The sequence below is a fragment of the Synchiropus splendidus genome, chromosome 2 (genome assembly GCF_027744825.2).
Source record: "Synchiropus splendidus isolate RoL2022-P1 chromosome 2, RoL_Sspl_1.0, whole genome shotgun sequence".
Classification (NCBI taxonomy): Eukaryota; Metazoa; Chordata; class Actinopteri; order Syngnathiformes; family Callionymidae; genus Synchiropus; species Synchiropus splendidus.
In genome coordinates this window covers 19418525-19432651 of record NC_071335.1, presented here as the reverse complement: position 1 = coordinate 19432651, position 14127 = coordinate 19418525, and the positions used below count along the sequence as shown (strand labels likewise).

The 14127-nt window shown below is 41.3% G+C and overlaps 3 protein-coding genes across 7 annotated transcripts in view; all 3 read right to left on the bottom strand.

Annotated features, from left to right (window-relative positions):
- Positions 1-14127, bottom strand: part of LOC128753490 (ral guanine nucleotide dissociation stimulator-like 1) — a 30855-nt gene that overhangs the window by 14987 nt on the left and 1741 nt on the right. Inside the window, exons 1-2 of one of the 2 annotated variants that reach the window (XM_053855240.1) lie at positions 2558-2748; positions 1466-1698 (exon numbers count right to left, since the gene is read on the bottom strand). In XM_053855240.1, the coding sequence (XP_053711215.1) occupies positions 1466-1633 (168 nt within the window). In that variant the 5' untranslated portion in view covers positions 1634-1698; positions 2558-2748. Of the gene's footprint in view, positions 1-1465; positions 1699-2557; positions 2749-14127 lie in introns of those variants that run through there. The other variant, XM_053855241.1, reaches the window with a different exon arrangement.
- LOC128753491 (outer dynein arm-docking complex subunit 3-like) lies at positions 3217-8830 on the bottom strand. Of its 4 annotated transcripts, none has more exons than XM_053855244.1 (13): positions 8699-8830; positions 8355-8485; positions 7630-7791; positions 7448-7549; positions 7153-7278; positions 6961-7083; positions 6754-6873; positions 6521-6681; positions 5502-5658; positions 5280-5429; positions 5106-5193; positions 4913-5023; positions 3217-4805 (listed from the first exon to the last, which is right to left on the bottom strand). In XM_053855244.1, the coding sequence occupies exons 1-13, from the start codon at positions 8766-8768 to the stop codon at positions 4726-4728; spliced, it is 1581 nt and encodes a 526-aa protein (XP_053711219.1). In that variant the 5' UTR covers positions 8769-8830; the 3' UTR covers positions 3217-4725. The 4 variants fall into 4 exon arrangements, with proteins under 4 accessions (XP_053711219.1, XP_053711221.1, XP_053711222.1 ...); XM_053855246.1 differs by having other exon boundaries at positions 8355-8499; positions 8699-8827; XM_053855247.1 differs by having other exon boundaries at positions 7630-7786; positions 8355-8499; positions 8699-8827.
- Positions 9305-14049, bottom strand: LOC128753492 (outer dynein arm-docking complex subunit 3-like). Its single transcript, XM_053855248.1, has 12 exons — positions 13845-14049; positions 13497-13627; positions 13200-13361; positions 13032-13133; positions 12810-12935; positions 12618-12740; positions 12407-12544; positions 12155-12315; positions 11126-11282; positions 10891-11040; positions 10516-10603; positions 9305-10452 (listed from the first exon to the last, which is right to left on the bottom strand). The coding sequence occupies exons 1-12, from the start codon at positions 13912-13914 to the stop codon at positions 10331-10333; spliced, it is 1530 nt and encodes a 509-aa protein (XP_053711223.1). The 5' UTR covers positions 13915-14049; the 3' UTR covers positions 9305-10330.

The following is a 14127-nucleotide window of genomic DNA, read 5'->3' as shown; positions in this document are numbered from 1 at the left end:
TGTGAGTGATCAACTACACCCACGGCAAACATTTTCATTTATATTCCCTTTGCGCCAAAGAGTCGCCATATAACTGTTTGTTGAGTTGAAAATTATGATGAAATTAATAAAAAATAAAAATGTGTGTATATATATATATATATATATATATATATATATATATATATATGGGTAAAGTTTTGAAAAGTGTAAATGTTTTTAAACTTTAAATGAGAATTGCTCAAAACGTGGTTTGAGGAATGTTTGGTAAATGTGGGACTAATAAAGGCCATCTACTTTAATCTAATCTAATCTAATCCATTTGGGTCGCAATGGTACCATTATTTTAACCAGCCAAACAATGGAAATGCCAGTGTGTAAGTGGGAACAGAATTAGCGTAGTGGATGCTAAAACTCTGGGCATAAACAAAACACACAAGAGCAAGTTTTAATGGGCCTCACAAAGAATGAGGTCTCAGTTCCTCTAATGGGTTTCCCCCCCACGTCTGCAGCATCTTTGTCCCTCACTCATCCAGTAAACGAGGAGGAAGAGAAACTGTCCCAATTACGACTCATTAGACACATGAATGATGATGTGGTGGTTGACAGGTGATGCCAAACCACCATCACCACATGCCCGTCCTAGGATCCAAATGTACGGCGGAGAAACCACAACAAGGACATTGCATTCTCGCTGTCAACCTCCGCACACCCAGAAGTATCAAAAAGATTAAAAGTCACCCGACACAAGAACAAGATCACACCAGGAAATTAAAGAACTATACGCCCCCTTTCTTTGTTACAATAAAAAATAAAAAGTACATTTTTTAATGAACGTGTGTTTTTTGCATCTCATTCATCTGTAAATGCGCTACAAATATTGTGCAATAACATTACTTAGAAACCATACTCAAAGGTCAAAAAGTGGTCACGCCCATATGTGTAAATGGAAGTTGCCTGACAGCTTCGTGAAGGAAAGTCTTATTCACTTATTCATCTCTAGAGTTATGTCACATATCACGCCAAAACAGATCTTATCCAGTGTTAGTCTTCAACTGTGGAAAGGTATCAAACTAAGGGGAAAGAAACTTTAATCCATTATTTTTCCATGCTCGTCCCATTATGCTCACTCTACCACTGTATTTTCAAGTAAATAGATGTGTTTCAAATAAAAATAATGGTGAACTGAAGCAGAAAAAAACTGTGTCAAAGTCCTGTTCACGGGTTAAGGTCCGTTGGAAATTCCTTTGCATACAAAGCATTCCACGTATGTAAAAATAATTTTTTATGTGTCCGGTTTTTTTTTTTGGTTTTTTTTTAGAGGCAGTAGAGCTGTTGAATCTAAGCTGCCTTTTTCTTCTGACCCTGCGTGAATGAGCACTTCACTAGTTAGAGAACAGGCAAACACCTGCAACATCTGAGTGTCCCTGAAGTAAACTGATAGCTCTGACTCCTGTCACATGAAAACCCTACAGCTTTGGCTTACCTCACACTGGCCGTCAGTATCCAGGAGCTGGAAACTCCTGAGCCAGACTCCAGTCTCGGCGTCCATATTCAAGTCCACCAAGTGACTGGGCCGGTGCCATAAAAGCTTTTTCATCCTGGAACGGAAGCCGTAGGAGTCTCCTCCACACACTGGCAGGACAGTCTTCATCTCCCACGCTATCAGGCTCTCTGCCCACACCGCACGTCAGATCACCCCCGCGCCGGCTGCATCATCTGAGAGGGAGAGCGTGAGAGCAGTTTGTTACAGACCCGTTGTGGTTTTCAGCAGCCATAACAAGATTTTTGGGATCAAAAGAACACAGCACACACTTGCAACTGCAAGCCTTTCAAAAAGTCCTGTTATCACATTCAGGAAATACCCACTAAAAAGCGGTCTTTGTCCAAACTTCAAAGTCCCAAAGTTTCATAGCAAAAGATGGTGAAACAGAGCAGAAAATACTACACTTTTGAGTTAAGTCCTTTTTTCTCAGTGCAGCTGTTGTTTGCATATGGGCTCAGAATGACACCAGACTGAGACACAGTCATGCTGCTGAAGGACAGTGTTGTCGTAAAATACACCCGAGTGTCCAACTCAATTCAATCGAAATTTTAGACTCAGTCCAAGACATGGGTCAAACAATGCATATACATTCACTGAAGGCTCTGCAGTCTGTAGAACTAAGCTTAGAGCATCCCTGACCCAGAGCAGCCTTGAGGTGGACCGCAATCCTTCTCTTCTGTGCTGTTATCTTTGGCCTGGAGTTGGCCCCAGGTTCTCACCGGCTCCCAGCAGATCAGCTGATCTCTGACTGACTGATCACCAACTGATAAACAAATAACTCAGACCTTAATGTCATGTAAAGCAAATAAGCCCACCATACTGTGGTATGGAGCCACACATGCAGGTTTCAAGTAACAGATAAAATAACTGAAAATAACAAAAGGAAAAGTACAAAACTGGACACGTTTTGCATGTTGCATTTTTTTGGCTAAAGCATCCATATAAGTCAGTGAAAAACTGCATTAGCGTAGCATTAACACGACGATAAAAAAAAAACCCTAAAACCTGACCAAGTAAATAAAGCAACTCAGCTGTTGAAGTGAGGTGGTGTGGCCCGGTCCGTGTTCCGAGCGGCAGAAGCCCAGGTCGTAGAGAAGAGGCGCAGATGACACAGCGTGACTGAGCGAGATCGGTGTGGAGGACAGTGATGCTGAGCAGCATGTGGGTGTGTGAGCCAGAGAATTCCCTCCTCCCTCCTCAGGCTACATTCCTCAAGTGACGGAATGTTCCGCAGTGATTCATAAGGCTTTATTCCGCCTCATGTCGCTTCCTGTCATTCACGCCGTGACGTCATCAAACCGAATCCCTATAGACACGATCAGTTATCTTTCACGACATTCTAGCACAATTGCTTGCTTGAATTGAGGAAAAAAAATAGGTAAACAATGTATATGATCATGAGTCTAACATTTCAGAAGCGCTAAAATAGGGTAAGATGGGAGAAACATGGTGAAACAGGCGTCAACAATTGGGAGTGGACTGGGCGACGTCATTAACGCAGGACGAAGTAATAAATAAAATAAACAATGTTAAATATTCATGAAAGACTTATGTCTAAACCACAGGCTGTTTTTCTAACACCAAATAAGTTTTTATTTTTTTATGTGGAAGTGTTTCACATCAATTTGTAATTTTATATCATTCCACAAACTTAACATTAGATGGGCACATTCTGAATTAAATTAAAGTACTTTGTCATTCAAGATAAATATACAAAAGACACTTAAGTTGCATTTTACTAACAGCATTAAAAAAACAAGAACAAAAAAGTAATTGATATTATTAATATTAAATACAGATATTATTTATAATTTAATACATGTGAGGTAACAACAAGGGAAAAACAACGACAAACAAACAATATAAAACAATTCTGCAGCAATAATTTGGAGAGCTTAAACACCAACAACATATTTTCAAACAGGATTTTACTGAGAACAGGTAGATAAGAAAATAATGAGCTTCACCACAAAAGGTACAGAACATTCTTGGACTTTGCACAAGGACATTGGGGAGGCTGTACGTTTGATTTAGCGTGAAGTCAAGTGTTAAAAACAGGTCCATCAACTTGTTTGGGCAGAGTGGCAGGACAAGGACAGGACTGGAAGCAGCACATAGCACAAGTGCTTTAAGGTGTTGCTGCGGTCGTCCACAGAACGTCACCTCAGGTTCTGAGTCACACCGAGAAATGGAACTCAATTTACCCGTGAAAAATACAAAGGTTGATGCCGAATCGATCAGGAAGCTAAGAGGAAATAATGTCACATAGAACCTGATGAAAATACACTCAGTACATTACAAACAACCAAGATGTTCAACGGCTACTGTTTGGTTTTCTCAATGGACAGTTTGTACAGAGCCAAAATTAGTTAAGTAGCAGAGATGTGGCAAAAACTAATATATAATGTAGACTAACAAAGAAGATACGATGGAAATATACAGAGGAAAAAAAAGGAACTTAGTGACAATAGGGCTGAACACCATAATGTATTTAATTATTATTTACTTATTTATTTTTAACCTAAAAATCATAAAGCTGTGGCAGAAATTACTTGGATGGCCAACAAGAGCATAAAAATCATGACACGAATACATTTTTAAAAAATTACATTAAAAAAAACAAAAAACAGATGCATCCACATTCAGCTTTAAAACCATAACTATATAAAAAAAAATAAGGGGCATCTGTTTGCAAAAAGAAATGTGAACAAAAACACAATTGAGGCCGAAACCAGAACTGTTTTTCACTCTGCTCCATCTTGATCTTTATCAATGATGAAGCAAATAGAGTATGTAAACTGCGAGGAGCCACGAGTAAGTGACAATGAATGGAACTGAAAAAAAAACTACTCCTGCTATGACTGAAAACATTACAATACTTCTACAGTAAATCAATGACTAATGACGTCATGTGGTATTTGGAACCAGGCAAATCTATATACTGTATGTTCCCACCTGTTGAAGGTTTTGAGAGTGATACTTCACACAAACTGCTAGTGTTTGTGTAGCTGAAAACATTTAGAATACATTGTTTCAAGTTGAATTGTTCCTAAAACTTCACGTTGCCAGATATATATTTTTGGCTGGACAAATACATTGTGCACACTCTGTTGATCAAAGTGCCAGATGATTCAACTTTTCTCTCGTGGTGTTCCACAGGGCTCCTTCCTTGTCCCCGTGGTGCTTCTTCACATCCTGTCTCATTTATCGCCTGTATTTTTGACTCCACTCAGATGGTCCTCTAAAGCTTCACCCCCAAGATAACGGCTGATTCCGACTTCTATATAAGTAAGAGACAAATTTCCAATGATTAGTCCATTAAAACACAAATGATCAGTTTGTAAAATGAATGGCCGCTGAGAAGATATTTTGAATACTTGTACGAACCATTTGTGGAACGATGTTTTATCTGTGACTTGGCCTCGATGATCTGATTGGACCTGTTCTTCAGTTCCTCCTTGGTGACAATGTTAGCGTCTTCCTCGTCACTTTCAACCTCTGGAGTACAACCAGAGACATTTTGAATGAGGGGCAATGGTCAAAGGTCAACGTGTGTTCCTGTTTTTGCCCTCCAACTCACCCTCTTCATGAATCTCAAGCGTCTCGTCATCAGGCAGCCTCGCTCGTGTGTTCTCATCCGGCAGGTCCTCTTCTACTTTCATGAAGAACTGCACCAAAACAGGAGGAGATTATAACATTCCTGGCAAATGATACCCAGCAACACAGCAGTCACATGACTTCTAGAGAGTCTCACCTTTTGTTCTTCCATCTCCCTCAAAATGTCAGCCTCATCTTCTCCTTCAAGTTCCCCTTGTAGTAGTTTCAGCTTCATCTCACATTGGATCATCTGCACCAACACGTACTGGTCTGAGTCCGGAGACACTTCGGGGTAAACCTCCTGCACCTGCGGGTCCAACCACAAGTGTTCAAGTAACAAACCAGTGGCTGAGTACACTGCCTTGTTGTTGAGGTTTACAAGTGGAACTTGTTGAAGTTTGTCTGCGATGTGCCGCACTCCGGCCCGAACAGTGCTGAGGATTTTGAAAACCTTGTCCCGCTGGTCAGTGGCCGCATCGAACCTTTGGACCTCAACCAGCAGATTCTGCTCGCTCTCCTCCAGACTCCGCAGCTCTCTGGGAAACGCACAAACATTTCATTTCACAAACCTTTCTTGCATCTTTCACTTGTTTTATTTTACTAGAGACGCGCTGTGACGATTGAGTTTACACGGCAATTCATGCCACAGGCAGTGAACGTCTGCACCAATTGTTCTGTTTTTGTCAATGAAATATTGTCATCAACATACCTCTATCATGTGTGGATAGCCAGACTAAGATGCTGGTCATGTGATGACAACGCTAACTAAATATGTACAGCACTGTTATGGACAACACACTCACTTGCGGCATGATTTACAAAGTCACATTACACACCTATCTTCTTACATATCTTCATACAATAAATGTGTGTTGTCTTTCTCTTCACTCTGTTTTACCCTGCCTGCTCTTTTATCCAATGTCTGACCCCAAAATACTTTTAAAATCTTCATCTCTTTCCTTCACATCACCACCTTTGCTCACTACAGATCACTACATCATCAGCAAACATGTTCCTTAGGTGGCTCTTCCCTAGCCTGGTCTGTTGCAAGGAGCTGATCTCTTCTGTAATAGTACTATAGTGTACCTCACCCCTGTCTCACTGTCCTCATACGTGTCCTGCACCATCCTCTTCCACAATGCTCCAGACATGCTCAAACATTACTGCTCTAGGAACTAAGTGTTCGGCAGATGCAATTCCTTCTGAGCTTCTGGACCAATATCCTGAATGCAAACAACGGTGGTGCTCTGTCTTGGCATGAAACCATACTGCTGCTCACTGATGGTGACTTCAAGTCTGGACTTAACAACTCTGAATCATCATAAGTTTAAATGAGAAATGTTCATTGGTTGATTCGCTGGTGGGAGTTTTGCTTTTGTTAAATGAGTATTGTGTGACCTGGAGTTGTCTGCTTCTTCAGCATTCTTCATGTCTTCAAACTGCTGGAGCAGCTGCTCCCTCCGCCTCTTCAGATGCATGAGCACTTTCACGCTCTCTTCCTTCATCTTCTCCAGATGCTCCTGGGTTTTCTTTTGAGAGCTAAACTTCTGAACCAGATCCTGGTAGAAAACGTTGGTTTACACAAAGCACACTTTGAGGTGGAGCAGAACATTATTTTGGCAGCTTCAGACCTCAGCGTCCCTGACTCCAATAGCCTCTTTGATCTGCTGGAAAGTCTCTAGCACGGCTGTGTTTTTATCTTCCTCCCAAGTGGTGACCATGTCATCAGACGCAGCACTTCCTCTTTGGTTCTGCGCGGAGCAAATGAATCAACTCCAATATACTGCATGACAAATACAGAATCCTTGTTATGATGAACACCCAGGGTCACGTCTCACCTTTTTGGCTTGTCGTCTGGCTCGAGCCTTCCTCTCCTCGATCTTCCTGTTGTAGCTTGCTATGAAATTATCCCGCTCTTGTCGCTCTTTGGAGAGAAGCTCCTCCTGCTGTTGCAACTCAGCCTGCGATAATGATGGTATAACTTTCAAGGATCATAATGCATAGATAAAAGAGCGGTAACAGAAGTTCACCTTCACGGTGTCTTTAGCCATCTGGGCTTTCTTGTTCATGACCTCCAAGCTTGTCAGCTCCTTTTTGTCCCGAGTGATCTCGTCTTGCAGACTGTCCAGTTGGCTCTGGAAGCAGACACTCTCCTCCTGGCCATGAGCAAATAAGAAGGTTAGAGATGCAAGAAAATCTGAGAGGGGCTCACAGGAACTGGAGGAGCCAGCTGTCAGCATGGTGGTCAGTGGGGAACCGAAGCTTCAAACTCCTGGATTGTCGTTCATTTGAATTATCATTTATGATGGCCCAGTCCTCTTTCACCTGTAGGTGTCTCTTGACCTTCATGTAGTAGGTTTGCAAGTCTTCAGCCTCGTCGATTTTCAGCTGAGTTTTCTTCAGTCTGGTGTCCAAATCACGAAGTTTCTGAGAGCAGAGACATCAAAGACGCTGCCCTCATTGAACACTATGATCGGTGGTCACAAGAGAGTTTTAGGGCAACTTACCATGGCATCGTCGGGCAGACCGAGGTTGCCTTTGGGCTTCATCCTCTGGTACTCCTTCTTCATATTCTCCAGCTGGCTCTTCCAGGTCTTATTTCTGTGCTTCATGGCGTTGAGGCGATTTGTTTTCTCCATGATCTTGCGCACCAGTTTGTCTCGGCTGATCTGAGGGATGAGTGGTATATGGCCCCTCTTACGAATGGTAATTCTACCTTTTGACCGACAGGTGGAGATGATGTGCTACACTCCACTGTAGAAGACTGCAAGTTACGCACACTCACCAGGTTAACCGGGTTAAAAGATTGCCAGCTTTCATGGCAATGGAGTTGTAATTAGACTTACATTTTTTTTTTTAGATATATCTAAATTGAGAAATTGAGTAAAAATTCCAGATTTAGATTTACTGTTTTATATAGCTTTTATAGTTTCATTTTTTAAATTTAGATTTAATATCCATTAAAACTTAAATTTTATTTAGATTTACGATTCAGATTAAAACTTGATTTTGATTTTATTCAAACTTTTGATGTAATATTTTTTATTTGATTTTTATATAGACAAATTAAAAATTTGGTTTAAGATTGACATGTCGTTGTGTTCTATTTTGTTTTCGAACCATGATCAGACAGTTTTGGCACCAGTAAAACACCAACTCTAAAACAGCTTTAGAATGTATTTAAACTCTGTGTGTGTGTGTGTGTGTGTGTGTGTGTGTGTGTGTTACCCACCGAGGGGTCAAAATCAGATTCTATAACTTTCTTATAGAGCTTCCTGTTCTCTTCCCTCAGCTGGCGGATGTTGTCTTTCTTCTTCTTCAGAAGAGCCTGTGACGTCTCATATTCTGCGGTTCTGTCGCGCTCTGGAAGACACAGGCTGTCATGCCTTTATCTTTCCGATGGACTAGTGCGCAAGGGAGCACGTTCAAGGCACGTGGAGGGTTCCATGAACATCGCTAATACATCACAACAAGATGCAAGTGTGAACTAAAGTGCCACTATATCCACTGATGTTGTGTTTTTGTAAACAATTCAAAGAACATTCAATTATGAAGGAATTGTTCATTGGAATTTACCCAGAAGTTCAATTTTCCTCTGCATCTCCTCGCATTGCGCATGTTTGTGTGGATCCTGGGTGCCCGCCATTTCAGCAGCCTGTAAATTACTCCAGCAGGAAGAAACAAAATACAGGCTCTACACCGACCTCTAGCCGTTTATGCTTGTTATCATTACAACATTTACTTATATTTGCCCGGTGCAGCGATGACTTTGTTGATAAATCTGTCACTTTGATCTTGTAAAAAAGACAAGAAAGGTTACATGAACCCAAACTTCCTTCCACAGATGAAGCTTTCCTGTAAGCGCCACATGGCTCTGTCCAACCGATGGCGATCACTTCAGGATTTCGCAGGTTGGAACCCTGGGCAGGAAGCCCCTCTTTGGTCCTGTCAACTGGAGAAGGTTCACTCAGGTCTTGACAGAGCAACAACCTGTATGCATCCTGGCTGGTTGTGTGTCTCTGAAACATGCTCACTTTACAATGACACCACAGATTTGAGTGAGAAGACTTTATTTGTCCAGCTCAGTTCAGCCACTCTTTTGACAGAAAAATGTGTTTCACTTTCTTCTTCGCACTTGTCCCTGTTCTTATCACATTGCTTATTGTTTTCATCAGTCCATCCTCTGTTTTATTGTCTTTATTTTCATCAGTACTTCATTCATTGCTCATATTTGGGTTTTTCTTTTTTCTCTTTTCTTCTTTACCTCTTCATCATTTTCCTTTTTTGCTTGTCTTTTATCTCCTTTTCTTCATCCCTTTATTCCTTCATTTCTACCGCAACGGTTTTCCTTCCACTATCTCTCGTTCGAATAGATTTTAATTCCGATTTTTATTATAATTTATTGATTCCATTTTTCCTCATTCCCCTAATGTCTTTCTTACACCATTCCTTTGTCTTCCATTGTTTATCACTTTCATCTTTTTCTTTCTTTATTCCAACCATCTTGTATTTCATTTTAATGTAGTTCCTTTATTCTTTCTGTATTTTCCATATTTCAATTTCCATTTTCTCCTTCCTTGTCCATGTCTCCTTTTAATCACCATGGCATCTACATTCTTCTTACACTCTTTCTTCATCCTTTTGTCCCTTCTACTTTAGTATTGATTTATCATCATTTCTTTCACTTCTTTACTGTTTTCTTCTTTGTTTTTCCCTCAGTCCAGTTGCCTTTCACCCTTTTCTTGCCTTTTCTCGTCTTTCCCTTTCATCCTCCACTTTCCTTCCTACTAATGTCCCCTTTTTTATTACTTTGTTTATCATTTGGTGCTTCATCCATGTTTAAACTTCAGCTCTCTCTCCTTACATTTTATTTAACTGTGCATCCACCAACCCTCCTCCTTTCATTCCGCCATCCATGTTTCTCCAACATTGTTCCATTGCAGTCAGCAGGCCGCTCCTTCTGCCTTTAATTCCCCAACATCATGAGTTTTTCTTTAACAAACTTCAGTTCAAGGCTATTTTATGTGTTAGTAAACCAAAATCTTGGTAAAGAATTCCCTGTATACAAAGATAGAGGCAAATATTCTCACAAGAACCGGTGAAACCTGGAGGTTATGGTGTTTCAGAGTCTTGAACGACTGACTAACTGTATAAAATTACCTGAAATTTACATCACAAAAACATATCCATCATGCTGCGACGTGCCTTTCAGAACTTGCCCTTCTTGGCCCAGTGCTTCTTCTTGGACCTGGACTCAATAATCTGCTGGGACTGATTCTTCAAGGCCTCCCGTGTGACGATGTTAGCGTCCTCTTCCTCGCTCTCGTCCTCTGGGATATGAGCGGTTACAATCATAGAAGCCAGGATAACCACATGCTTTCACCATGACTCACCACCTCGGCGAAGCTCCTCTGTGTCATCGTCCGGCAGCTTGACCCGCGTGTTGTAATCCGGCAGCTCCTCCTCAACTTTGATGAAAAACTACTCGGGAATATAGAGTCATGAGATTAACATCATATAAATATGACTCTATAGTATTTTTTTTTAAATCAAACACAGTTTTGCTGAGCAAAATTGTTTTGTTGAGTCAAATGTGTTACTGTGTTTACTCTAAAAAAGCCCACACTTTGCTCTCAACTGAGAGATCTCAGTTCACCAGCAAGCCCTGGGTCTGTCCCATGGCCTCCTCCCAGTCACTCTGAACGCCCCACTCAGTGTCACCACCTTGTGGACGCAAGAAGACCCCAACATAAAACGCTTGCACCGACCTCTTGCTCCTCTATCTCTTTCAAAATGGCGGCCTGGTCTTCTCCCTGAAGCTCGTCCTGCAGGGCCTTCAGCTTCCTCTCACACTGGACCATCAGCTCCAACACCGACTCCTCAGAGCCCTCCGACCCCTCAGGCAAGGAGTCACCACTCTGAGGAAGATCATGACTCTGCATTCTCAAAAGGAGATGGCTGACATGTGAGCTAAAAAAAAAAAACAAAGCAGTGGAAGAGTACCAGCGAAATATGCTGCAGTTTGTCTGCGACGTGCTTCACTCCAGCGCGGATGGTGCCATGTGTCCTGACCAGCTTGTCCAGCTGCTCCTTAACAGCGTGACTCTTCTGAAGCTGAGCCAGCAGTTTATGCTCACACTCCTCCAGCAGCTGCTGGTCTCTGACGGAGAGACACAAGCAAATCTACTACTGGCGCTAAATCCGAGACTCCAGTGTGAACACACAACAGACCAGCCCTAAAACTCCCTTATAAAAGTTATAAATGACCCTTGGTAAATCAATATTATGAACAGCTAGGACATGACCCATAGGTCACGCCCACTGACCACCTGGGACTCAAAACTATTAACTTGAAAAGCATCATTAAACGCACTAAAGAGTGTCCAACATTTATTCTGTTTGTATGATCTGAAAGTGACAGTAGGTGGAAGTGATGTTTCAGAACTCGCTCATACAACATTTCCATTTCTTTGAAATCCATTCATCTGAGTTTAAATACAAGAATAGGGCTAGGCTTTATGTACGGCACATTCAGCTGATAAACATGAACAAAACTAAGTTAGCAATAGCATCATTCTTGCTGTTTGTTTTTTCCAAAAATACACATTTAAAATATTTTTCTATTTATTTATTAATTAGAATCATTTTTTTCACGTGTACTTGATGTTCTATTTATTTTTTATGCATTATTTCCTTGGTGTGTGTATGAGTATTATTATGATATATACCTATTTTTTTATAATATATAAATTCTATACTATATATTTCTTTCCACAAATATCAAATTTCTATTACATCTATTATTCTTTATTATTATTATTATTCCTATTCTATTAGATAATGTTTAATACTTGGTACACTATTTTTAATAATTTGTGACTTTTCATTCTTCTATATTCCCGATAATAGTTTCATTCTATTGCTTATCTTCTGCTGCCACTTTGACATTGTATTCATCTCGATCATAAGTGAGAATGTTTTGGTAACACAAAAATAACACAATATTTCCAACAGCATAACAATCTGGATCACCTTGAGAAGTGTGCCTCCCCAGAATATTTTATATCTTCAAACTGTTGACTGAGTTGGTCCCTCTGCTCCTTCAGCTGAAGCAGGACTCTCACATTTTCTTCTTTCATTGTCTCCAGATGATCCTGAGTGTCCTTCTGTGTGACGAAACGCTCCAGCAGTTCCTAGGGTTGAACACATGAGAGAAAGGCCACATCCTTCTCGTTGTTGTTGTTGTTGTTGTGGATGAAAACAAGAGAATCATGAATTGCAAACCTGGACATCTTTGACTCCGGTCGCCTCCTTGATCTGTTGGAAGGTTTCCAGCATGGAGGACTTTCTTTCTTCATCACTGTTGATCCTGCAGCGCACCTGACTGCTCACCTCCTCACCCGGGAGGTTTGTTTTTGGAACCTGTGGTCATTATGAACAACTGCTAAATCTGTCCTCCTCATCTCAAAACGTCTCATCAGAAAGTGGCTCTCACCCTTTTCTCCACTCTGAAGGCCTGCGCCTTCCGCTCCTCCATCTTCCTGTTGTAGCCGGCTATAAATTTTTCTCTCTCCTGCCGTTCCTTGGAGAGACGTTCTTCCTGCTGTTGCAGCTCAGTCTGACATTAAAGGAACATATTACACATTTTTTTTCCACTCTAAGTCTATTTTCCTAGCTTTGCATGCACCTTCACTGATTCTTTAGCAAGCTGGGCTTTTTGGTTCATGACCTCCAGGTTGCTAAGTTCCTGTCTGTCCTTCAGTATCTCTGCTTCCAGGTTGTCCAGCTGGCTCTGGAAACACACACTCTCCTCCTTTGGGACCATGACAGAAAGCAAAATGTTCAGTAAGGAGGTGTGCAGAGAGAAACATGAGCAACAGCAAAAATATTTTGAAGTGAGTTCCATCACCTCCAGATGCCTTTTGACTTTCATGTAGTACGTATTCAAGTCCTCCACCTCAGAGACTTTCAACTGAGTCTTTTTCAGTCTGTTCTCCAAATCTCGTAGTTTCTGTAGAGAAAAATCGAAACCCTCTTCACATAGAAGAGCTCAAGAGGAAAGGTGAGTGACACGTACCATGGCGTCATCCAGCAAACCGCCGGTGTCTTTGGGCTTCATTCTTTGATACTGATTCTTCAGCTCCTCAAGCTGCCTCTGGTAAGTCAAGGTTGTATGTTTCATGGCGTTGAGACATTTTGTTTTTTCCATTGCTTTGCGTTGCTGCGCTTCGCTGTTGCTCTGCCACGAAATAAATAAATCACAGAAAAGTCTAAATAAGTGACTTCAGTGCGTGATCATTATTTTCACTTATCTCAAACAGAAGCTGTTCATTGGGCAAATCACTCCTTTATTATGACTGAAACAGCAACATACTTCCTTGTCAGCAACAACATCAGCCAGTCTCCTGTGGAGGGTCCTGTTGTCCTCTCTCAGCTGGCGGATCAGGTCTCGGTTCTTCTTCATCGCTGCCTGCGAGCTCTCGTACTCCGCTGTTCTGTCGCGCTCTGGTGGACAAACTGTATTACTGCAACCCAAAACCTTACTGACATTTATTACAAATACTTATCACAAATACATTGCAGTATATCATTGAAGCACAATCGCTATTGTGGTGAGCTGAAAAACCTGCATCGTTAAAGTTTCAGCTACTTTCAGTCAAACAAACAAACCATGTGTAGCTAGCTAACAGCTAGGTGTTTTCTGTCTAACAGCAAAACTTACCCAAAAGTTCGATTTTGTGTTGCATTTCCTCGCACAGTAAATGGTAATCTGGGTCCCTGTAGGACGACATACTTCACGACTGCTAAATATAATGACAAGTAAAGACAAATAACGAGGTTGGCCTGCAGCGCTGCGGCACCACCGCCGTTGCTAAGCAACTACCAACAGCGATGGCGAGTGTCCACACTAAATGTATTGCGTTTAAAACCAATCAGATTACTAACATCGTCCTCGAAAATTAAATTAATTTAGAAACAAACAAAACAAATACTGACTTAACTGG